Genomic DNA, 26,379 nt, shown 5'->3' on the forward strand with positions numbered 1-26,379 from the left:
TTTTTTACACTGTATGTTGATGGAACGCCTGTGCCTTCCAAACCATTACAACCTGATTTTGATAATAAGCTATATATACAAGCATATTCCACGTTATTTACAGGTTCAGGTATTTATTATTCTAATCAAGGTAATAATATTTCACTAGCCGAATATCCTAATGGTTATACTCTACTGGTGTTTGATTTAACTCCCGATTCTAGTGCTAGTGCTGGATTTCATACTAGCCCACAACGGCAAGGAAGTGTACGCCTAGAGGTTCATTTTAAAGAAGCACTGCCATCTCCTGTAACAACAATTATTTATGGTGAATTCTCTTCAGAATTAGAAATTGATTTCCAGAGAAAAGTATATATTAATTAAAGGGAAAAAATGTTAAATACAATTGAGCTTTATGAAGCATTACAACAAAATTTGCCTAAAGATCATTTTATTGGTGTGTATGCCGCCGATGAGTTACCTTTGTTTATTCATACATTTCCAGCCGCCATAATTATAAATACTGATTCTAGTGATAAGCCTGGTGAACATTGGGTTGCTGTTTATATATCTAATATGTGTGTGGGAGAGTATTTCGATAGCTATGGTATACCTCCCTATATACAACATCATATAAGGTTTTTAAAACGAAACTGTCTGTATTATACATGGAATAATAGACGTATTCAAGGTGATTTATCTCAATTTTGTGGACATTACTGTTTTCTATATCTAGCATGTCGTGCATCTGGTTATTCACTGCACGATTTCTTAAACAAATTCTCACTCACCACTATTGATGCTAATGATATTATGCTTTATTCATTTATGAGAGTATGATGGTATTATTTTTTTAAACTCCGCCATTGCCGGTCCCAAGCCCTGGATGAGAAAGGAGGAGGGTTGGGGGTGTTGCTACCCCCGTAAAAGAAAATAAGCCATACTCTGCTATGTGCTAGGATGAAGAATGTGATATTTGCTCTGCTATGTGTTCGTAAAGTGTTCATAAAAGGGAACGAGTCTTTGCTGTTTAAAAGAGTGCTCATAAACGGGGGAACGAGTCTCTGTGTAATATGTGCTATGTTAAATAGGTGGATGAAGAATGTGATATCTGCTTGCTATGTGTTCGTAAAGTGCTCATAAAAGGGAACGAATCTTATATGGCATGTGCGTGGAGGGTGATCCGGTGCCGGTCGTTCTGCGCGGACTGTGCGCGTGGCCGGCCAATCAGCGTCAAGGGGGCGAGGTCCGACGCCAGCCAATCGGCGGGAGTCCCGCGCCAGCCAGTCAGCGCGGTAGATAGGAGGTCGTAAAAGAGCGTGACCAATCGCCGTTAAGGGGGTGTGGCCAGCCAATCAGCGTCAAGGGGCGTGGCCGGGGGCGTGGCCAGCCAATCAGCGTCAAGGGGCGTGGCCAAGGGGGCGGGGTCACGTAACCTGCGCCAGCCAATCAGCGTCAAGGGTTTGCGCATGCGCAGTAGGAAAAAAAACTGCCCCAAGTGACCCCTATCTACTGTGTGTGTATGTGGTACTTTTTTCCTCCGTAACTACTGGCCGAAGCTGAACGAAATTTGACGGGCAAGTAGCTCACCATCAAAACAATACATCTCGCTGTATTTGATGGCCGAGCTCGGCCAGGAACAGGCTCGGCTCTATATCAGAGACTGTTTCACAGGTTTGCATGCTGGGAGCTTCTGAGTTCGGCTCAACTTCGCTTATTACTATTATGTTGCAAAACTTTGCCAATATGACTTATAACTGAGGATTATCTCATCAATGTAGCTTCTACGTTATGCTTTCAAGGTGCTTCGAGAAACAGAAATGAATGACATTTTAGAGTTCAAAGACAGTGTTTTAATATATTTTACAAACAAAGGCTCCTCTAAAGGATGAAATTAGAAAAAAAAAAGATTCCGCTCTGATATGCTTATCAACTAATACGCAAGATATAGGAGAAGGCAATCTTTACAAGAATTACAAGAAATGAAGAAAAATAATTCAAAACAAAGTTTCGCGAAAAAGAATCAAATAGAACAACTGATATTCAACTGTATGCCTACAGCGCCTCACTAAATAATGTGGCGACATTATTTGTCTCTTTCTAAAACATTTTTCCCCATTCAAGCCTGATTTTATCTAATGTAAATGAGATTAATAGGAATTCCTTTGAGAAGAATCTGCTCCGAAAGCACTATAAGTTAAAATGCATTATATCAGAGTAATTGAAAGACTTGTGCAAGTGAATTTCTGTTTAGTTTAACGTATCTTTCGAGCACCGAAGCTATATGAGACATTCTTGAGAGTTAGAAATGTAATATTGTAAATGCGTATAATCTCTAGGAGGCTACATGTTGTTTAGTAGTCACAAGTAGCCGCTTCTATAATATTGTATTTCATCACTGTAGTTATCGTACTGATGGCCTGTTGTAAGAGTAACGGACACAGAATTCGAGAACGTCGAAAGGAGTTAAAGGTCATGAAGAAAAACGTCTGTAATGTATTTGAGAATAAACGGGACGGAGAGTTAGTGAGAGTCCTGGGAAATGTGTAGAGAGATTTTGAAGCTATATATTTTAAGAGATGTTACAGAAAGTTTGGTACGATGGTACAACTTTCTTGCGTTCTGCCGTATGTACAGAACAGTTGTAAGTTTCGTCCCACGGTTATGCCGGTTAGGCTAAAGACAATGATGATGAGAAAGGAATGAAATTATGGAATGAAGAAAGTGGGAGGAAACGGGAGAACCCCGAGAAAACCAACTACACGGTGTTTTTCCATCACAAAGCTCACTTAGCGCGAGCTGGGATCGAAGCAAGGATCCCATGCACCAGAGGCGAACGCCCTACCACTGAGCCCCCACGTGTGTGTGTGTGTGTGTGTGTGTGTATTGATCAGAAGAGGAGCGTTTATATCATATCTGATCTGATAATTTTTATTATTTTTTTATTACTTTGAAGATGATTTATTATAACGAGGAAGGCTAAAAATTAAGTATATTGCGTAACCACATGAGCTCGGGATCTTTCACGCTGAAGGCATTTAGACACGAAGGAATTGTAATTTCTGTGTAATGAAGCTGTAATTTGTATCCCTAAGCCTAACCCTAATTTCATCTTCCTTGTTGGGGCTGAATTTTTGATGTTGACCCGCAGCTCAGAAAGAAAGCCAGATAAGTTATATTGGTAATTCAATCAGTTAAACATTCACCATCTGGATGGCCATACTCTTTACAGACTGCAGAATCATTTATTATTATTATAACATTAGATGAAAAATGTATATAAAGCGTGTTCACCTGTGTAGCACTAACCAGTGTCGTCTGAGTGGCGGTGGTCACTCTGCAGTCTCCTGAGCCAGGGTCACGCTCTGGAGTCAAAGCAGCACTTGCAGGCACTCGCTTCTTTTCACTGACGCCTCGACGCACGCTGCTTCTCTTCTCCGAGTTTCCAGGAGAAACCCTGAAAAAACAACACAGCACATTAGAAAAAGTAATATGTTAGTGATCAATTTTACACAACAGAAATGATCATGTACTTTTGGTGGCCACTGTACAATACAAAGTACGTGTTAAGAGTGTTAATTACCTGTGACATTTTGGCTTCCCAGCCCATTGATCTATGAACGAGGATTTTAATGGTAAATCTTGTATGATGGATTTTAAAAGGTAGTCATATATTAAAAATAATTTAACTACTATTCAGTTTATATATAATAACTATTATTTTTAACGAAGCAACGGATATATAATGATTTTGAATAAGAACTCAGTAGTGTTAAATCATTAGAACTTCTATTCATCTCAAAGAAAAAAAGAGGAAGGAGTACTTCCCAATATAAATCAATAGGCTGAAAAGCAAATATCTTGCGGGCATTGAACATCTTAAAGATTCAGGAAAATTTCGGACGGAGAGAATTGTAGCAGGAAAAAGAGTTATTTTTATTAGGAACAATAAAAGAAAGATTTTTAAAAGTTTTAGTATAAGCATACAGATGATTATCAAAATAATGGAAACACCTCAAGCTTGCAATATGTAATGTGTAAGATAGTAACACTGACGAGATTACTGTTCCGCGCCTGGCCGTTGTTAATGATATGCTAGATCAGTCATTTTCAACGGGATGCTCTGTGACATCACAGTTTGCCGCTCGTGTTCTCAGTAAACTACACAGAGAGAAAAAGGAGAAGGCAGCGAATTTACTACTGACTGGCAGGCAAACAAGATATAGTGGATTGTTTAGCAGACCGTGGGCCGACTACCCGGGGATTTATGACTATCCAAACACAGCCAACACTTGTTTTATTCCATTCCACCTAACTCGTTCTCTCCTCTTCTTTGCTCAGCCTGTTTCCCTCTCGCCTGGCTTTGATCTTAAAAGCCTGCTCTTACGTCATACATTGGCGAGTTGGAAATTATTGTGTTATATGAACACCTATAATACGTTAGTCGGGGTAGAATGAAAACAGACGGTGGTGATGCAAATGAGAATCTCCGAGTTTCAGAGGGTTCAGAATAGATAAAAAAAATGTCGAAAATGACCGAGATTAGTGTTGAATTCATAGTTTTTGTAGAGTCGTCTAGCTGATTGGTGAGAGTCGCGATGATATTTAATTCCAAATTTAGGCAAGAAAGAACAAGTCAGATTTGCCCGGAATTACATAGTAATGGGGATGGTGTTGATCTTCGTTTCTTTTTAAAATTTAACTTATTTCTTTATTTTCAGCTGGTGCGGGATTTGATAGAGACAACGCCGAAAGTGTTGCTTTTCACACATTGCCTTATTTTTTTAGATTGTATAAACCTTATTCTTCTCGTTGAAGTCAGGTGGTCTTGGAATGGACACGGACGGCAACGCCGAAAGTGTATTTCTTCGTCACTTATTTCAGTCATTCCTATACCTTCAAATATTTTGCATAAACCTTATTCTCCCCGTACGAAAACCAGGCATTTCAGCTATAGTCTAGAAGGTATAACGTCGTTGGCTTCCCGCGCTTGGACTTGCTCGTCACTGGGGGTGTGGTAAGAGGGTAGCCAATCACCACCAACCGTCTACTGCGCTCAGCGAGCCACGAGTAACCAAACTGGCCACTCCCCATAAACGTCACTACAACTTTTCGCGGGAAGCCAACGACGTTATACCTTCCGTACTATAGTAGTATAATGCTTTGTCCAAAAAGAAAAAAAGAACACAGTTGATCGCGAAGAATGTATTGCAAAGATTGATATGTGATCGAATTGTTCATTCTCTTTCATGGGAGAATAAGTATCAAGTGCTGATGGGACATAAGAAGCCTTATACAGAATGTTTGAGAATATGTCACAATATTTTGGGAATAGATTCCTCACATCAAAATAAGAAAAAAAAAAAGTTCATATGGATCTGTGTTCAAAAGTGGATAGTTTTGTAGATATAGAGTGCCGGAAACGTGTAACAAGTGAACTTTAAAAGTTCATAGCTCCACTACTATGGGACCTATCGTAATCAAATCAAGACGTCACTGAGAAACTGATGTGTGAACTATCCAAATATCCATCTTTAAGAATGCTCCAGTACTTGCACACCTTTATTTATTTATTTATTTATTTTTACAGAAGTAGGTGGAGAGTGATCAAGTATTCCCAAACAGCTTTAAAAATAATTGTGCAAGTTCTGGAGGTTCTAAAAGATGGATATTTGGATGTTCACATACTAGTTCTTCAGCGATCTTGACCCGACTACAATCGGTTCTCTAGTACTGGAACTATGGATCTCTAAATTTCACTTTTCAGGTTTTCGGCATCTTATAACTACGAAACTATGCACTTCTGACCACAGTTCAATACAAACTTTTTTTCTTATTTCCCAAAATATTGTGACAAAGGTTTATAACACCCTGTATAAGTAGGAAGGATGGCTTCTATTTGCGATGGACCACAGTGGCTAGGAGTTTCGGAGAAGTATAATGTGGTCCAACATAAAACTAAACCTTTCTGATCAGATAGGTTTGTTCGTTTCTTGTTAAAGTACAGTGTCCCTTTGCAGCACAGAGCATATGTGTGAGACGTGCACTTACAGCTTAAGGTGGAATCCGTACCACCGTTGGCCGTTCAATATTCTCCCATCGAGAATCGAACCCGGAACTTCGTGCACCAAAGACATACGTGAATTTGGTTTCACGGCTATGGATCAGACAGGATACGCTAGGTCAGGAGAAAAGCAAATACAGATAATGCTAATATTGATATATTTTCTATAGTGAAACAAGATGCTGTCATTGATTTGAGTCTGCGAGTCATCCAATGTATCGATATAGTAATTATGGATGCACATCACTGATTTGACATCCGAAAAAAAAAAATCTGTGTCAAGCAGCGTGCCCAAACAGGCAGGGTGTATGATTACAATTCCAGCAGGACAATCACAGTAACTTAATCTGACATTCCAAGTTTAACAGCCCGAATTTAAATCCTATTTAATATCTGTTGATAGTTCTAAAAAAAAAAAAAATAAAAAAGTTTATAAAACTGCTTTAAACCCAAAACAATAGCTAGATCATTGTATATACAACAAAATCAGACATCAAATATGTAAGAAGTTGTTTACTCCATGTATAAGTCATGTCTTACAGCAATTAATGTTATACTGGCACGGACTGAATGCTTGGATTACGGTAGAGCCAGTTGACTTAAGGAGCTTTTGAGATATTCTAACTGAATGCCTTTTCTTCATCTTAGAATATGCTTTTTAGAAATCCTACGAGTAAATAAGCTTTCGGTCTCTTCCCTATTGATACCTAGAAGTATGCCAAGCCAAGAGTAAGGATTTGTATAGCGGATAAACAAACATTCAGTTTTATATCTAAGATTGTGATAAGTGAAGCTGTAAATACAGTGAAAGATAAACACTATCATTCTTTAAACAATATAAACACTATAAACAATATAAACAATATAAACAATATAAACACTATAAACATCATGAAAGATAAGCACTAAAATTGAGTTATAACACTTACTGTGAGCTACTTCAATAAATAAATTAAGGTCAAGGAATGTAGCCGAACCATTTGAAGTGCGAGTTATTTTCATTTTTATTAATTATTCTGTTTTATTATACCCAGTACACGAAAAGAAAATTTAAAAGGAAATATCCATGTTTCTTTCCTCGTTTTAATCAATATTTTAGTTAACAGTAACACATGTCTAAGTTTCTAAGCTTTTAAAAACTCAAACTAAAAATGCATTGAATATTGATATAGGCATTAAAGTGTTTCATTAGAAAGTTAATGTGTACGAATAAGAATGTAATACAGGGTCTTCGAGAAATAATAGTGGGGTTTCTTGGAGCTGCTCTACAGGAGTGATGGTACTTGGATGAATGAATGATGCACCGTTTAGTTTGACAACTTAAAAGGTTTTTTCTGTGCAAACATAAATGCGGTGCAACTAGAACCCATTACTGCAATAATAATAATAATAATAATAATAATAATAATAATAATAATAATAATAATAATAATAATAATAATAATAAAGTAAGTTTGCTTGGTTCCCAAAAAAGCCCTGATCTCACGCAATTGATTTTTTCTTGTGAGTTTTATCAAACACATTATGCACCATGTTAAAATAGATACAATAAACCACCTGAAACCAGGAATCAACGATGCAGTTGGCACTGTTACTTCAAATATCCTCGATATGGTTTGGTCCTGGTGTTAACTCGATTGTTGTTGCCTGGACGTGTATCGTCCTGTGATGGTGCGCACACAGAAACATACTAACAACATGCAAACGCACTTTAACCCGTAAGTACTATGTGGAATTTATCAGACTCCTCTGTCGCCGTAACTTTCCGTTCGACCGCCTCTCCCGATTGTTGCTTCCAAAATTAACATTGTGCAGTTGGTTTCTCCGCAATCTATTGTTCGGAGTCTGACAGACTCCGCATAGTACTAATGTGACAAAAACATGCGTAGTACTTACATGTTTACATGTTTTGTGTCACATCATAGTAGATTCTGGTAGTACTACATATTTGTTTCCATTAAATAAATAAATAAATAAAGTTCCGAAACAAAACGATGCATCGTTCAGCCATCAAGTGGCATCACTCTGCACAGCAGGCCTAAGAAACTTGATCCATCTTTCTCGAGGACTTTGTGTATGTAAGTTAACCAGGTAAGAGATGAATTAATTTAATTACGCTAAAACTCAGAAAATATTTCAGAAACAGCAAAAGTATCCAACCCTGTCTCTCCATCGAAGATAAAACAACTAAAAGTATCTCAGTTACCTGGGAAGCAGAGTGGAAATGATTCTTTCAGCCTCCTCTGGGGGAGGAGGAATGTCTTCGGTCCAAGCCACGCCCTCATAATCAGCTGGCGATATCTCCGGAGGGGGAGGGAGATCACCCTCGGGGGGTGAACTATGTCCGGAAGTAGTCTCTGTCACTGTTTCCTCATCAGGAACAGTCTGCGGTGTTGCCACATTACGAAAGCTTAAAACGAATTTTGCTCTCCGGCCATTCATGCTCATGTATCCGTCATCCTCCGATTGGTGTCCGCTGCTCTCCACACCTCCACCTAAGGAGGGGCTCTCATCATCAGGGGTGGATGATACATTTCCGCCCGGGGTGGAGGTGCTGCTAACGCTGGTAGTATTGGCGGCGGTGGCGCTTTTTGTAGGAGGAACAGGTGGTACTGGCTTCGGGACAGCGAGAGAGTCACTGCTGCCTGACTCAGAGTCGAACCCATGACTTTCTTCATCCACGTTGCCATTTTCAAGGTCATCAAACTCGGACAGCACGCGGTCCAACAATTCCAGCGACCTTTGAACCTCGTCGCTACTGCAAAAGAGAAAGAGCATCATAAATCAATATTTTTTTTCATTACATTTTTCCTCTACAAATACAGTTAAAAGCAAAATAAAATTTCAAACAATCTTTCTTTCAGAAACCCAATATATTTATCTACAGATAGGATTGTATCTATATGTAATTGGTTCTTCTTTCTGTACAATATAAAATCTTATGTTACTTCCATCTTCTAAGTTTTAAATAAGAATTTCAGGCTTTTATTGTAGTTCAATATTCTTGATTTAGCGAAAACAGGAAAATCCGTAGATTTATATATCGTCTCACCGAATCTGAGACCTCCTATTGGGTGAAGATATAAAAAGCTTTTATATATATATATATAAGGAAGGTACTGTAGATGTTTTCAAGCTTTTGAACATCACTGTAGATTAGTCAAGTTACACTTAGTATATTTTGTTTACCATTAACTGTTAAGAAATTACTTTCCTCTCGAGATTTTCGTGGGTAGCTGTTATATTATCTTTGAGGTTTAAGCGTAACCACATATGCTGCTATAAATAACTCAATATTCTACGTAGCAACACATGTATTTTTTTTTCAAGAAACCACTCATCCAACAGGGCCGTAACTTGCGGGGGGCAGGGAGGGCAACTGTTCCCCAGGGAAGCTTCCCGCCGTTACAGGGGGGCCCACTTTAAGACTAAATTTTCTTACTCCATATACGATACGAACATGAAATTATAAATAAAGCATCAAACAGGTTCACTACATTATATAAACAAAACAGCACACAAAAGGTAAATAAAACAAAAGTGAGTCGTTGGTCCATTTCAGTAAAATATGTCTACTATTAGGGGCCCTAGAAATAATATTTATTCGTATGGCTTTGAGATTTGTCAATATTGCCCCCTTAATTAATTTGTCATGTATGGAAAGGGCCCAGGGGCGTAACCAACTCCCCCCAGACCTTGCAGTGCGGGAGGGCCCGCAGGCTCCGGGGGGCCATAAGAGTAAAAGAAAGATGGAAAGAGGGAGCCCAAGAATTAGGAAAACAACTTTTTCTAGGGGGTCTAAATACGCTTATTAATGCATGCCCTCCCAGAAAACATCTAAGTTACAGCGCTGTTACCAATGTTTATTCTTTGATACACCACGAGCTCAAGGGCTACTTAAAAACTCAATTATAAATGCATTTGCGAATTATTACATACTTCACAAACCGTGTTTACAATCCGAATGAACATCACACTCTCTATAAAACTGAGTGATCCATCACTGATCTCCATATGTACAGTCCGCATATGTACAGAAAAAAAAAACTGCAACATGAGCATGTAAGTTTATTGTGAAACGACGAAGTCTTTTGCTCTAAAAGAAGTGTGCAGGGGAGGACGTCGAGGTTTCTCCTGGTATGATTCGTGCCACTTAGACGTTATGTTGATTCCCTGTGCTGTTAGGCGTAGTTTCACAATAAACTTACATGCTCATGTTGCAGTTATTTTGCTGCGGACTGTACCAATCACTTATGCACATATTGCCTGCTAACATGATACTTAACAATATCCACCCTCCTTTCGCAGAAAAATCACAATTACTCTCGGTTTTAAACTTAAATTGCCGTCTCTCGCATCTTGGTTCCGTGCTGGATGCGTTCCCTGTAGCACAGAAATGTAGTGGATTAATCTGAAGCATGACCGGACGGATCAGCGAGAATGACCTGAAGATCAACAGTAGCTATTGCATGGTTAGGTACAAACAGGGCCGGATTAAGGGAGGGGCTTAGGGGAGCTGTAAGTTCCGAGCCTCCAAGTGGACAGGGTCCTCTACTCTGATCAAAATCCAACTGGTTATATAAAAAGAATCACAAAGATACAATCATCATAATAAAATAAAATATGATCAAAAATATGAAACATATTCCTCCAACTTTCCTATTGTACTTTCACAGGAAAACATTAGGCGGTCAGCAGAGGCCACATATTTTTTCTAGCTCCGAGCCTCAAGATAGGTTAATCCAGCCCTGGGTACAAGGGTGTCCTTTTGTACAGTACATATTTGTTGTATAAGTATTTTTTTAATTTTGTCAAGCGGGGTAGTTGATGATGTGGAAGAAAGAAATTATAAAACAAATACTAGCCTTGTTTAAAACAGGCATTAATCTGTGTATCTTTTCTGGAATTGTATATTTGTTGGAATTGTTGGTAGTTTTGAAACAATGGGTTATTCGTATTACAAGTATAGTGCTTTTTTGCACTGAAAAATTATACGAAATGAAGAAACTTAATAGATGTGTTGACATATATCCTTTGAAAATTATCTACTGTGCACATTATATGGAATAACTGCAATAAATCTTTGTCTCCATAGCAACAGAAAAAAAAAGAAAAATCACAATTACTTCCGGTTTTAAACTTAAGTTACTACTGTCTGTCATATCTTGGTTCCATCTCCACACTTTCATTACTCCTGGACAATGCTCTTTCTTCAATTCTCTTAAAGTAACCATTTGCATAATGATAATGGGCCTTATGCAGAGTCTTTCTGACGCGTGATTAGTACCATACTAAAGAGTTCGACTAACATGTTTCCTGCAGTAATCAGACCTTTAGTATGATGCTAATCATACGTCAAAACGACTCTGCATAAGGTGGAATAAATGTAACTTGTATGGGCGTAGATAGCTGAACCAATCTAGGTGGCGAAAGGGTGATAGCAGAAAAAACTTGAAACTATTCGAATCAGGGCCGCACCCGGGAGGGCTCCACGGGTGAGGAACTTTCCCAAGTGTCCACATACATTTATACGCTCTCTCAATAAAACTATACTTGTTTAACAGGGGAATGATTGATGTAGCATGAAAATTTGATCTTACACTTCAGCTGTACTCCTTCTCTAGTTCTATCAATTTTTTTTCTTTCAAAATATAGGTGAAAGTATTTTACATTTACTTATCGTCTTTTCGGATACGGAATAATACCCGTATTCAATATTACATAGACGTAGTGGCTTCTTGTATTTGACCACTTCCCCGAAAGCTTGCACCCCACTCAACAAAAACTTCTAGGTGCGCGCCTGACTCCAAGGGATATTTTTGAGTACATAAAATTTGATACATCTGAGAGGATACATCACTCCCAATGTCCTACACTTTTGGCAATGATAAATCAACACAATAATTTGTGTGACACGTTCATGAATGTAATAATTAAGTCAATAACTTTCACAGTTTTTAAAAGGAAATAATGGAATAATAGGTAAAATGAAATATCTCCATTACAGAAAAGTCTCACATGGAATATATATATATATATATATATATATATATATATATATATATACAGTGGCGGATCCAGGATATGATCAAGGGAGGGGCTAAACCATAATTCGCCGTTTTATCCAGTGTAAACCTGAATTGAAGCCCATTTTATTCAGTGTAAATCTGAACGTCAAGGGGGGGCTATATATGAAGAAACTATTGAATACACCCATAACTATTTTGATTTTTTTACGTAGTGCTGAGAAAGTAAACATTCTGATTTCTTTTGTTTGCCTTCTTTCTTTCTCTATATAGAAACATCATACACATAAATAATGGAGAATTAGAAGAAAAGCTGATAGATAACGGAAGTTTGATGAAGTTTTTATTAATATTACCTAGATTTTCTGGCAAACTATCAATGACATTTTATAGGAAAAATATTGACTACGGGACGGGACGGATTGAGTTTAAAATCGCACTTAGCGTTTCAGGTAGCTCACTACATAATTCAAGGAATGCTCACCAGAGGCGGTCTCGTATCACACGGACAGCTCCTGACATCTAGTGTGATGTTTTAAAACTACTATCAGGAATTTCTCAATGGTAATCAAAAAACAAGCTAAAAAGATCAAATAAGAAATTGATAATCTTTTAAAACTACGTGCTTACATTGCAGCTGAAATTATACTTCACTACTTTTAATTGAAGGTAAGTAATTAAATAATAAAAGATAACGAAAACTGGTTATTGTTAATTTAAGGTGATTATTGAGTAATTGAAATATTTCCATAAAATAATAATCTTCATAGGCTACAAAAGCATGTCACACAGCTCTCAATTAAGTGTGGTAATATATCTGCCTTTCTACAACGGATTTCTTTTCCTTTCGATTCATTTTGCTTTCCGATTGTCCCGTGATGTCACATCAACACTGAAAAATTTGTGTCGTACCGAAAATCGAACTTGGAATTACGCTTCGTAAGGCACGCGTGCCAAGTGTTGGAATATATGCAAGTTCAATCTATTCGCATATGCGATCTACTAGTTACCCTAGGTGCGCCATAGTTATATATTTTTCCAGTTATATGTCAAGTTTTTTTCTTAAATAATAGTAATAATACAGTAGTAGTAACAGTAACAGTAATAGTACAAGAAATAATGCAGTAATTTAAGAGTATTTTAAAAGATGTTAATTGCATGTTAAAACCGTACTAAGGGGAGATAATTTTTGAGAATCTAATCTGAAATCACTTCACATTCATGACTGTTTGCAAAATATATTTGTCTAAAATCCAAGTGAACAATTGAAAGTTTCAGGGGTAATTGAAAGTGGTCGCAGCGAACTGAGCCCCATCGGCGTAATTGCTGAATGTGCTGGGTGTATCTATGTACGCACAAATAATTTTTTCTTCAACTCTTATACTTTCTAAAGTCTTGCCATCTGTAATTCCTTAGATTAAAATAACAATTTATCTGATTTTTAATACTTAAAATCCAATAAAATGAGTACATGAGAATAGATGTTTTAAGCACATTCATAGTTCTGTTTTAATAATGTTTGTCCACAACATCATGGAAAGTTCTGACCACACCTATGCTGATCCCCCTCCTCATCGCACATAGCTACATGAAAGGGCGCCGATCCTGGGGGCTCGTACCCCTCCTCCCCAAAGCACATGTGGGTCCTTCTCATTGTATTTGTGAATATACAATATTTGGCATAATTTGAGTGCAAATTGTTTTAAGATCCTTCAGCATTTGAATGAGCCCCCCAAATTTACAGAGAAATCGGCGCCCTTGGCTACATGTCTGGAAGAACGTTGAACATTTGAGCCTCTCAATGGATAGCACTAGCCTTACTCCCACTTGTTTCGTTGGCGCGAGATTAACACATTCCATAAATAGAAGCAAAACATTTTTTTTCTTCTTCTTTTTTCGTTATACACGAATGTACGCATTTCAGATTTTGCTTGGGATAACATTAGGTTTCAGAAACGCAAGTGTAAAGTGGGTAGACAGTTTTCTTTGGTGTTACGATGCGTGTATATACCTACATGCACAATAGTCAGCAAAAGTGATTTCATATCCCTATAATTTTCTTTTTTTTAGTAACTTCGGAATGAGTTCACCAGTTGAGCATTGTTTTCTGTATTGCATAGAGAAATGCATTATTTTCACGTCATGAAATTGTTGCCAACAATTCAACAGCCATTGCTAAACTAACATGTAGGGGAGCAGGTATACATTTTGCTTGAGACTGTACCCTTTCTTTTAGACCTGAATTCCATAGTGATATTTGCCACCAAAAGGGCAGCTTCCTTGTAAGGATTTCGGCCTCTATCAGTGGTGGAGTTTTGGACATGATCGGTTTTTAGGTATTGTAGACAGGTATTAAGTAAATGACCATATAGACAGGTATTAAGTAAATGACCATACTCTAATTAGGTTTAATTACGTTTTCCACTTCGATCCTTCTAGCATCAGGCAATAATGATTTCAGTGATTGAACCGAGGGCAGTACGAAATCCCCTTCCCAGAGCATATGTCCGATCATGTTCAGCATGGGTTCGAATTGTTTTGCAGTGCTACTTTCACCCCCTGTATATTAAAATACCCTCTCCGAGCGGAAACCTAAAATCATTACTAGCAGGAGGCTAGGATACTTCACAAATCACATAGAAAATACAAGTATCGTTTCTATAAGTTTGGTACTGTTTCTATACCACCGTCCTTTCGTATGAATTTCCATCAAATCTAGGAGATGCTTATTGTAAAATCACAGAAAATCTCAATGCTCGTAATAGCAACCTGAATAAGAGTGTGGGGAAATTAGCTACACCCAAGGGCGCCGATCCTGGGGGGCCGTGGGGGCCCGGGCCCCCAAAGCTCAAGTGGGCCTTCCTATTGTATTTATGAATATACAATATTTGGCATAATTTGAATGCAATTTGTCTTAAAATCCTCATATATAAACCTTCTGCATCTGAATTCCCCCCCCCCCCTTCAATTTTCAAAGTATTCGGCGCCCTTGGCTACACCCTAGAGTGAAGAGTTGGTACGTTGACTAATCTATGAGTAACTACTGGTCATGCAGAAACTTCAAAACAATATTGTGTGCTATCAGATTGAGTATTACTAAAAATAATAGTATTGTGGCTTTTAATAATATCGTGAATTCAGCATTCAGCTAAAACAGACGAAGAGAAACAAAAATGATAATGAAAATCAATGCTGGAAGCACAAGATATAACAGTAATACCCATGCCCTGAATAGAATTCAAACCCGGGTAGATAGATTCTTCATAAATTGGATATAAGGCTGCAAGAAACACGAATGTGCACATATGCAAATTTATAAATAGAAACACTGACTCTATAAGCAAGTACCAAACAAACCTCCGTAAATCTAATTACAGAAAACTTAATTTTTGTTTCAACATTATTATTTTTTTTCTTCTAACAGCCGCACAGCATATTGTGAAAACCACGTGCATTTCTCGTGCCGATTTTTTTCTCGTAAAAGATGTTTATAGACGGTAGTCAGTCACTCTCTCAGACTCTATAAAATGGTTTAATTCTTCGTTTTCAGTGTTTCTCTTTGTAGAGCGTATAAACGGCAACAGATGAAGAAAAATGATGTCATCCAGAAATCAAACAGACTTTTCATTGAAAAACGAAGACGAAACGATTAGAAATAGTGGTGAATTCACACGCTTCTACCCGTGCAGAGTATGAACCCTCTTGAAGGCGGAGAGGTGGTAGAGATTCTCCGTGTTTCATGGTTTCCTAGATCAGTTACTCCCAACTGAATGCTCTGTGACGTCACAGTATGATATTCCCCTTCTCTGTAAACCACATGGCGAGGACAAGGAGCATGCAGCAACCTCTGGTGCGTGTGGTGGTCAATATCATTTTCGTGAGTTTTCTAGGGGTTCTCCTATTTCCTCCCATATTATCATTCCACCAATTATCCCATCATCATTTACGTGCGTTAATCATCGTTTCCCTTAGCTTAAAGAGGGCATAATCATGGAACGTTTAATTCGTGGATCCATGGGCTACTCATACACTGTCAACACTTTTGTATTCCATTCTCGTATCTGATCCCTCCTCCCCTTTTTCCCCTCACTGTGCTTCTCTCTACTATTTCTCTCATTACAAAAATGTCTTTCTACGTCAAACATTGCCCAATTAAATATTACTTTTCTACATCATTGATACGAATGTTCAAAACCTCCAGAAGTTAAAATTTCCTCCAAATTTTGATTTTACACTTGATGAGTTAGGAAGTTAATTCGTTCAGAAGGCTCCTTGGTTCGATCCGAAATCATCTCAGGGATCTCACAGCGAATAATCCTGTATCCGTCAGTTTTCTCGTTTTTTTTTCATTTCCTCCCAATTTCCAATTTTCTTTCCTTATCATAATTCACATACATTTATCACACCATTTCCTGTAGACTACATTTTATTTTATTTATTTAATCTTTTTTTTTAAAAAAAAGTAAAACTACAAGACTGCTGTAGTACTAATTAATCCCTAGCGAATAAACATCAGTACATCTGTTTAATTATAAATCTTGCTAGCTCTTAAGTCTTTAGGTGGTTGGAGCAAAAGTTCATGCATCTTCCACTATAATTCTATCTCCGCCCGTGAGGTAATGAACATGTGGCTGCGTTTCCTACAGCGTTGCCTAGCGACTAATTTCCTGCCGATAAATTTTCTCCAAGCGTATACTTTTTTCTTTTTTTTTTAGTCGCTGTCGACGTTGCCCTTTCTAATTACGAGCTTTCGTCGCTTTCTTTCTTTTCTTTCTTCTGCACCTTTTTCACTCAATAGACGCCAAGATGAAAATCGTCTATTCCGCATTTTCAACTATTTCTGCGTACTCGGAATAATAATAATAATAACACAAAACTTTTGTTGGAATGCTAATTTATCTTCAGTGGTCGATGCATGTAATCGCGAAATTGATATTAAAGAAGGGAGCACCGTAGTTTAGTGGTTAGAGACTTAGACTCACGTTCCTGTAGACCCGGATTGAATTCCCAGGCATTGCTTTTCAATTTCCGGTGTCCACCCAGCATCGTGAGGCATACTGGGGAGTCGCATGAATAAAAGACATGACGGCCACTAAGTCTAGAAAGTTCCTGGTACGCCTGTTAGAGGGAGGGCGATGCCAGCGCGCTGACCCTCTGTTAGTCCTTAGGCTAGTAGTTTAACCGGTCGCTAACAGATAGTGTTGAAGCGGCACAAAGGACTGTTGTGCCAAGTGGTTTTATTTTATAGTGTTTAATATGCGTTTAATTCGTTGGTCGGTTTGGAGTTTTAGTGTTTCTTTTCAGCACTGATACTACATAGAATGTGGAATTAACTTACAGTTTGATAATGTGGAATTTGAACCATATGATTTTTCACCGGGAATTTTTTAATAATATGCGTTAATATTGTATAATTAATAAAGGAGCCGGGGTCGATGGAAGGGTCCTGTAATCCAAATCTCCTGGAGGCGAAATAGTGTGATGGAGGCTGAGCACCAGAGATAGTGTGGGTCAATGAAAACCTGGCCCATGATCCATTGACCCACCATTCATCTTAACAAATGACGCACCTTGATCCACCATGACCTAGTTGTGAGATACTCGATTTTTGGATTAAAGCCTAACTATATACTAAAAGTCAATTCATCTGGGTTCTCCATTTGGCCGTGAAGATCACTCGCACATAGTTACATTCATTTTTTTATATATCGTAATTCATATATTAGAAGTGATTCAAAAAATATTTGTTTCCAGTGGTTAGCTCCTCAAAAACCGCTGTGTCTCGAAACCAAGTAGTGCTATTATTACAAATACAAACATCAATATTCAAAAAATCTGTAAGTGTTACGTCCCACGGTTATGCCGGTTAGGCTAAAGGAGACGGTGATGATGAGAGATGAGTGAAATGGTGGAATGATGAAAGTGGGAGGAAACGGGAGAACCCCGAGAAAACCCACGAGCACGGTGTTTGTCCACCACAAAGTCCACACGGCGCGAGCTGGGATCGAACCCAGGACCCCAAGCACCGGAGGTGAACGCTCTACCACTGAGCCACCGCGCCCCCTATATCAATAGTCAAAAGTGCCTGAAGTTCTTTTTTCACTTAGATGTACTCATCTTAGGTAAGTAGATAGACACAAATGAAATAGGACGAAAAATACAGATTTTGAAAGTAAAACATAAATTCACACTGAGCAAAGTGGTTCCACGGTGGGTCGGCTACGAGTTGGTGGATCGTAGTGGATCAGTGGATTAGAGTTAGTCATGAGTCAGAGTGGGTTACGGTGGGTGATGAGTTGCAATTGGTCACGTCCTGTTGACCCACAACCTACTCACAAATCTTGACCCACTTGACTCACAGCCTTCTGACCCACTCCAACTTTGTTGGGCACCCATCAACTTCACCTGTTTCAAGCTCCACTTGTAATTCAGAACCGACGTTAATAGTAGGCCCTGTTCTTTATAACCTCTGCCTTACATAAGCATGACAAACACTATAACTCAATTCATACTAGAGGTAATTAATTCCTGGAGTACCTTCTTTTGTATGATTAATGGGAAAAAAAGAGAGAGAAATATATCAGTTTTATGTCTCACAATTACTTCCTGTAGGCTAAGGAAACGGGATGATTAATAGAACTGAATCGTTATGAAAGCAACAAATGGAATAAGAGCTTCGAGAAAACCCACGGATATTATGTTATCCATCACAAATTCACATGGTCGAGGATAGAAACTAGGGACACCTCACACCAGAAGTGGGCGCTCTACCAGTTTTTTTTAAAAAAGAAAAAAGAAAAACGTGTTTTCGTATCCTAGTTTCCCTAGGTCTACCATACTCAACGAGGAAACGAACACAGTAATATCGAGAAGTGTTAAAAACACGCCCATGCTCTTTCAAGAGACTCGGCCCTGTACAATGGATTTCATCAACCTAACTCAACTACACCATACCGGATACTTGTATAAAATGTGAGAGGAAACGGGAGAACACCGAAAGAATTCACGGGCACGATATCAGTTTAGAGACCCAATTTTGGTAAAATATAGTTTTTAATAAGGGCACATCGCAGTGTAGTGGTTAGAGCGCTGAACTCATATCATCCAGGGGTCCACTAGATCCGGACCCCCACAAAACTTCCTAACTCGACACACATTTGTACACTTTCTTAATAAAACTCTACTTGTTTAGCAGAGAAATGACTGATGTAGATTATAAGATTTGACCTTACTTATGATCTGTACCATTTCTTTTCTAATAAAAACAATGTGGTTTTATCATTTTTTTTTCTTGAGAATATTGGTAGCAGTACTTAAAAATTACTTGCCCTTTTTTTTCGGTTGTAAAATAACACTCGTTCAATACCTGAGACGAATATTCGGACCCAAGAGGAATGGGAATGGGGAATGGCGGAAACTTCAACGTTGCGTAATTTATATGGTTTACCCAACATTGTTAGGGTCGTCAAGTCTAGGAGGCTTAGATGGGCAGGTCATGTAGAAACGCTTTCAAAGTCTTGACTGGAAGACCAATCGGAAAACGACCATTAGGAAGACCTAGGCGCAGATGAGAGGACAATATTAAGATGAATCTTGCAGAGATTGGAATACAAAGTAGAAACTGGATGCAGTTAGCTAAGGATAGAAGTCAGTGGAGAGCTTTTGTGAACGCGGCATTAAACCTCCGGTTTCCATAGGCCATAGAGTTAGTTAGTTAGTGTCTTGTATTACTGAACCCCTCCCAACAAAATATTCTGGATGCTCACCTGATACTATCCACTACAAACTAACACAACCTGGGATCGAACCAGGTACCCCTTGCATCAGAGGTGAGCGCTATATTATTGAGTCATCGAGACCGCCCCCTGATTGACACTGAATCCCCATACGATTAATGACAAGGATAGTTCACTTTTTTTTATATATATATATATGAAGTTAGATGACATTTAAAATGAGGAGAAGGCTTAAATCCCTCCGACTTCCACATCAACGGCTGCATTTCAATCATGGGAGAGAACATAAGCCTATATGCTGAATAACTTACTTAATTCATTATCGTATGACTACATATCACTGACACATACACACTGGAATTTCCAATTATTTTAAGAATGCAATAAATAACGATAATAGCCCTAATAAAAAAAGGAAAGTTAGTATATTCTTATAAATATGAGGAAGAGAGAAGTAACATATACTTTTTAATGCGTATTTTATTTACTTTTTTATATTACTAAATATATTTTTGTATATATCTTTTAATAATAAAATGTAGTAGCTGAAGTATTATGTTAGTTGGCATTTCCTATTAACAGAGGTCTCTCTAAAGCCGACTGCTTAATATCTTCACAAAAATTTTAGTTTACTCACTTTTGTGCTGAATTGAAAATCGTAAGTGTATTACCGTTATTCAAAACATTACACACATACGTAATTTTTAGCTTTCTTTTTCCAGTTTTCACCTTTTAATGTGTTTATTATTTTTAAGTTTCTCTTTCATTATTACGGTAAACACATTATTTATTATTATTATTATTATTAAAGTTGGTCATCTATCTTGCATGGTAAAGTCGTATGAAATTATCGTCATCTTACCTTTCTTCTCCAAAATAACTATTAAACAAAAAAGACAATTAAAAAAAAAGAAAGAGAAACTTTAGCGTCACAGAAGTTTAAAAGTACATTGAAACTGCTTTAGTTTATATTGTCTCCTGCGACTAACACAGAGCGACAAACTAACAATCGTTGGTTGTCTAGTGGCTGACAAATGTCTCTTTGGTGCAGGTGATCCCTAGAGGTCGACTCCCAACGGCAGAGCATTGAATACATTACGGGTGGTTCGGATTCCGCCTTAACTATGCGTCTAGAAGTATCAATCCTCCCAAGGCCTTGTGCACAGTTTTCCAAATTTACCATTCTTCCTTTCCACCAAGCATATCGTTCCCCCCCCCAAATTTATCATTCTTCCCTTCCCCCCAAGTATACTATTCTCCTCTCCAAATTTACCATTCTTCCCTTCCCCAAATATGTCACTCTTCTCTCCAAATTTCTCATTCTTCTCTTCCCCAAGGATACCATTCTCCTCTCCAAATCTGCCACTCTTCTCTTCCCCACGCATACCATTCTTGTCTCCAAATTTACCATTATTCTCTTCCCCAGGATACCATTCTTGTTTCCATATTTACCATTTTTCCCTTCCCAAAGTATGTCATTCTCCTCTCCAAATTGCATATTCTTCCCTTCCCCTAGGCATACCATTCTTCCCTTTCCCCACGCATACCATTCTCCTCCCCAAATTTAATATTTTCCATTCCCCCAGGCATACCATTCTCCTTCACAAATTTACCATTCTTCCCTTCTCCCACGCATACCATTCTTCTCTTTCCCAAGGCATACTATACTCATCCCCAAATTTACCATTTTCCCTTCCCCCAAGTATATCATTCTCCTTCACAAATTTACCATTCTTCCCTTTGTCAAAGTATACCGTTTCCTACCCAAATTTACCGTTTTTTCCTTTTGCCAGGCATACCATTCTCCTCCCGAAATTTACCATTCTTCCCTTCTCCCACGCATACCATTCTTTCCTTTCCCAAGGCATACTATACTCATCCCCAAATTTACCATTTTCCCTTCCCCCAGGCATACCATTCTCCTTCACAAATTTACCATTCTTCCCTTCGTCAAAGTATACCGTTCTCCTACCCAAATTTACCGTTTTCCCCCTTTTGCCAGGCACCTCCCCAAATTTACCATTCTTCCCTTCTCCCACGCATACCATCCTCCTCCCGAAATTTACCATTCTTCCCTTTCCCCAAGTACACCATTCCCCTCCCGAAATTTAACATTCTGCTCCCAAATGTATTTTTCTTTACCTTCCCTCCGAATTTACCATCCTTCAATTTGATTGTGCCATTTTCAGTGAAAAACTATGTCCTCCTAATAATCTTATGGATGCCCCTAGGTAGGTCTATAACTCATAATAAAAATACAACGAATTTATTTGTAAGTGAGAAAATAAGACGATATTTCTCGCTGTCCCTGTATGTTGAATACTGTCTCCTTAGCCTAGCAGAATATTAAGCAGAGGAAAGGCTATCTTCATTTGTATCTCATATATTTTTTAAGAGTTAGGTTAAAGGTACAATAATTAAAAATTTAACTAGTATAGGTGTATATGGTGGTCACTGTACTACCGTGTAGCATTCGATTAATAAGTGTGTCTTTGCTCCACTTGATAAAAGGTTCGATTTCATGTGGGGAAATATTTTCGGAATAGATCCATCACTTTGAACGCATTCGGAATTAAGAGGAAGTTAGGAATCGATGTGCTAATCAAATATCACCCAAATAATAACTGCCTCATTGGTCGTAATCCTCCTGTTTCAGAGAATCCCTCAAAGCTATGCAACGTTGTCAAGTTTACCCATTCCTGTTTCGCAGAATCGCATGAAAAGTTTTGATAGAACCTCAATAACTGAAATATTTGGTGAAATGAACAAAACACCAACATAAACCCACAGAGGTGCGGCTCGCAATAGAGCCGTGTCGCACAAGTGCAATCGTGATTTACTGCAACAAAAACGAATTACAAACAGACAGATACACAAATAATAATAATAATAATAATAATAATAATAATAATAATAATAATAATAATAATAATAATAATAATAATAATAATAGTAATATTTTTTTGCAATAAACAATAATACATTGACCCTTACGTAATAAATTTAGTATACAGGTGAGACTCTTAGTATCACCTTTTTTCATTGGATTGTAATTTCAACTATCCGAATGAATGCAATGAGATACTGCATTGGCCAAGCTCACCAAACTTAAACCTACTCTTAAGAACCGGAGTACGACTGTCTAAACATCTTCACAATCTTCTCCGAAAAATTAAATTGCCTGCTTTCAGAAGCCGCATTCTCGGACAGTACTTGCTTCAAAAGTAGAATGAATCTGTGTGTATATATATAGGGATGATTTATGTCTTCTTCCTATTAAACTTGAAATGATAAACCTCCGCATGGTTCGTGCTTTTATCACTGTTATCAAATTGGTTTCTTATTGCCATGAAACATTAATAATAATAATAAAAAAACATAATTGGTACAACGTAAGGGGTCAAATAACAATCCAATATAAAAAAGTTAACTTTCAAATATTGCTGTGTTGACGGGTAGAAGGTTGCATTCTGGTCAACATAGTATCTGACAAATAGTCTAGGAAAACCTGTGCCTCTGGGATGTCGAGTGCATCGTCTTGTATATATGGAAACGAATCAAGGATGTCTTCAAGAGGAGCGAGTGGAAGCGCATCTGCTTTCCTAACCTATTTCCTCATATCATTATCAGCCTTATAAAGTGGAGTCAATCCAATATCTTGTACTTTTCTCCATATGGATAGGATAAAATGAAACAAATAAACGCGTAATGTCGTTTGATTTCCACAAACGTACATAAAATGTAAAATTTCTATTTCTGCGAAACAGGAACACACGCATTGGATTATCTTCCCGTTCTTCGGAACATGGCAACGCTGAGCGTGAAAAATCAGTTTGAACCTCTTTCTGCGAAACAGGAACACACGGCTGTAATACCACGAAGCATTATGCTCTCATCAGTATGCTCTCTATCACATATCAGAATTAACTTAAAAAAACAAAATAATATCAAAACTTTGGAAATTGTGCCATAGACTGTCTACAAAATCATTAAATAAGTTAGTAACTGCTTTTAGGTCTTCTTTTATAGGGCAAAAAAATCTGAGTGTGTAATTTATGCAATCATAATTGCCAAATACTCAAATTACTGAATAATACGAAAGGTTCTTAAAGCCACAAATAATTCATTTAATAGAATAAAGATTACTTTTAAAGAAATAATAATCAATTCGGAGGTAGTGGATGCAGAACCATGGGTGGTTACCTATAGCAGCATTTTTCAAACTTTCATCAAGTGTGGTCCGCTTTTGTTAGTCAGGATGTTCTACGAACCACTCTTGCTCTTCTACGCTTCGAGAGCAAATTTATTATTAATAAAAGAAATATATTTTGAAGAATATACTACTACACCAGCACAATTATAGTTTTAAAATAGTGTTGAATAAAATACCCGTAACTTTATATTTGTATTAACAGAAGAACATAATTATATACTAGCATTAGATTTTCTTTTAAATAAAAGATGGTTATTAAGAATATTTTATAATAGTATATCTGAATAAGCTACTGGAATTAACACAATCTTTATGTTCTGACATTGTGTAACGTATTGTTGGCATAATCTATAGTTGGATATGGTTTTCAAGGATACTATATGATACACAAATTACAAGAATCTGATTTTTCTTTTTCTTTTTTCTTTTTCCTAATAGTCAATCTAATTTTACTACAGTGCGCTGCTTTGAACAGGCTGCAGCGGTTCAATCCTCGAAGACCACTTGTTTTCCGCGGACTACAGTTTGCGAAACGCAGATCTTCAAAAAGACAACATTAAGATCACTTTCTAAGGTATCTGGCGAGAAACGAGGTAGGGTTGCCAGTTCTTTTCCATTATTTTCTTCAATAAACATTACTTATAAATAATAAATTTGGAGAGCTCCATCGTGGCTATATGGTTAGATACGCGCCTTTCGGGCAGGAGATCCATGCTCGATTCCCGGCGGGAGCTCATGTGGTTCGGATCCCATGCTAAGCTGCAAATCCAGTCTCACATAACCTCGATGCTCAAAGAGACGCTAAACTGCAATTCCATCCAAATCAATTTGGTGCTAGTGGGTGTGAGAACCACGAGGGAGATAGATTGGATACATTGCATAGATTGCATAGATTGGATTCATTGTGAGACTCTAATATAAATGGTTTCATTTATTTTAATTTAGTACAGGGATCTTTCACTGTTCTGCCATCAGACATCTGGAACATGAAGTAGATGCTACGTATGAAATATTTTTTGATAAAAAAAAGAGTATTGGAAACAATAAATACCAGCATAACTCCCCAAATATCTTTTCCAATATCAAATCAAACGAATATTATTGCAAAAGCTCTCACCTCCAGCTGCACACCCTTCGGAGAGGAAAGTGGTCCATGCCCCATCATTTTATGGAACGAGATGCTGTGGCCTTGAGATTCCCTGCAGTCAATAGATGCGCCACTCACACACACACACAGTCACACTAATTCACACATACACACACACACACACATACAATGAACCTCTCTCTATCTCTCTCTATATCTATGCACTTGCGCTATTTCAATTGAGAGAATACTGTGTGCTTGGATCTGAACGCTCTTGCTCTTTCGCTTTCCCTCTCTTGTGCATGCGTAAGGTTCAATGCATGCTAGCGCTGCCTTGCGGCAAACGGAAGAAGCTTGAAATCTGGCCAAGGTCGAATCAACAGGTAGCAAAAAGGAAAACTGGTGGAACTACACAGAGTGGATGGTACTACATACATACAGAGAGAGAGAGAGAGGAGAGAGAGAGATCTTTTACATACAATATACAGAGAAATTTCAATACCGTACTTTGATATTGTTCATTTGCACTAGGGAATCATACAAGGAAGTTGGTCCACTATTTAATAAGCCTTGTTTCCCTTTCTTTATTATTATTATTATTATTATTATTATTATTTAGAATATTTTTTGCTTTCTTTTAAAAATGTTTATTAGGCTACAATTTTGTTTGTTTGAATCAAATTTTGTAAGTTTAATTTCACCTACTTCCACATTAACTAGTGCTCCGAAATTTAGTGTAGGTACGTAAACTCTATAACAATACAATATTTTCACATAATTTTCGCTGTAGCACATCGTTTTACTGTCTGTATTAACTATATATCCTATGTTGTTATGCAACCAAAATACTCTAGAATTGGCATGCACACTATAACATCAAGGATACAATATTTTCACATAATTTTCGCTGTAGCACATCGTTTTACTCTGTCTGTATTAACTATATATCCTATGTCGTTATGCAACCAAAAATACTCTAGAATTGGCATGCACAGTATAACATCAAGGATATCTGAGTGATTTCAAGAACTAGTTGACTGCGAAAAAGGGATTAGCGATCAGGAATTATATTTCTGGGCTGTCGGCATCTAAGAAGGATGACGTCCCTCGGCGATCACATTATCCGATGAAAGGGAAGGAAAAAGCGGCCTGGGTCAATTACGTTAAGTACCATCCCGGCATTTGCCTAGGAAAACCTAGGAAAAACCTCACTCAAGATGGCTGGTCTGAGAAAGCTGTTACGCTTTTTCGAACAATGGTCTTCACCACCGGGA

General features: G+C 37.8%; 1 protein-coding gene across 4 annotated transcripts in view; it reads right to left on the reverse strand.

Annotated features, from left to right (window-relative positions):
• Nucleotides 1-26,379, reverse strand: part of LOC145692944 (uncharacterized) — a 729,891-nt gene that overhangs the window by 88,961 nt on the left and 614,551 nt on the right. For 3 of the 4 annotated variants that reach the window (XM_081768533.1, XM_081768529.1, XM_081768530.1), the window contains 2 exons: nucleotides 8,250-8,801; nucleotides 3,274-3,436 (listed from right to left, as the gene is read on the reverse strand). In XM_081768533.1, coding sequence (XP_081624659.1) covers nucleotides 3,274-3,436; nucleotides 8,250-8,801 — 715 coding nt within the window. The remainder of the gene's footprint in view (nucleotides 1-3,273; nucleotides 3,437-8,249; nucleotides 8,802-26,379) is intronic. The other variant, XM_081768531.1, reaches the window with a different exon arrangement.

This window comes from Thermobia domestica, chromosome 8, assembly GCF_964235325.1.
Source record: "Thermobia domestica chromosome 8, izTheDome1.hap1.1, whole genome shotgun sequence".
In the NCBI taxonomy this organism is placed as follows: Eukaryota; Metazoa; Arthropoda; class Insecta; order Zygentoma; family Lepismatidae; genus Thermobia; species Thermobia domestica.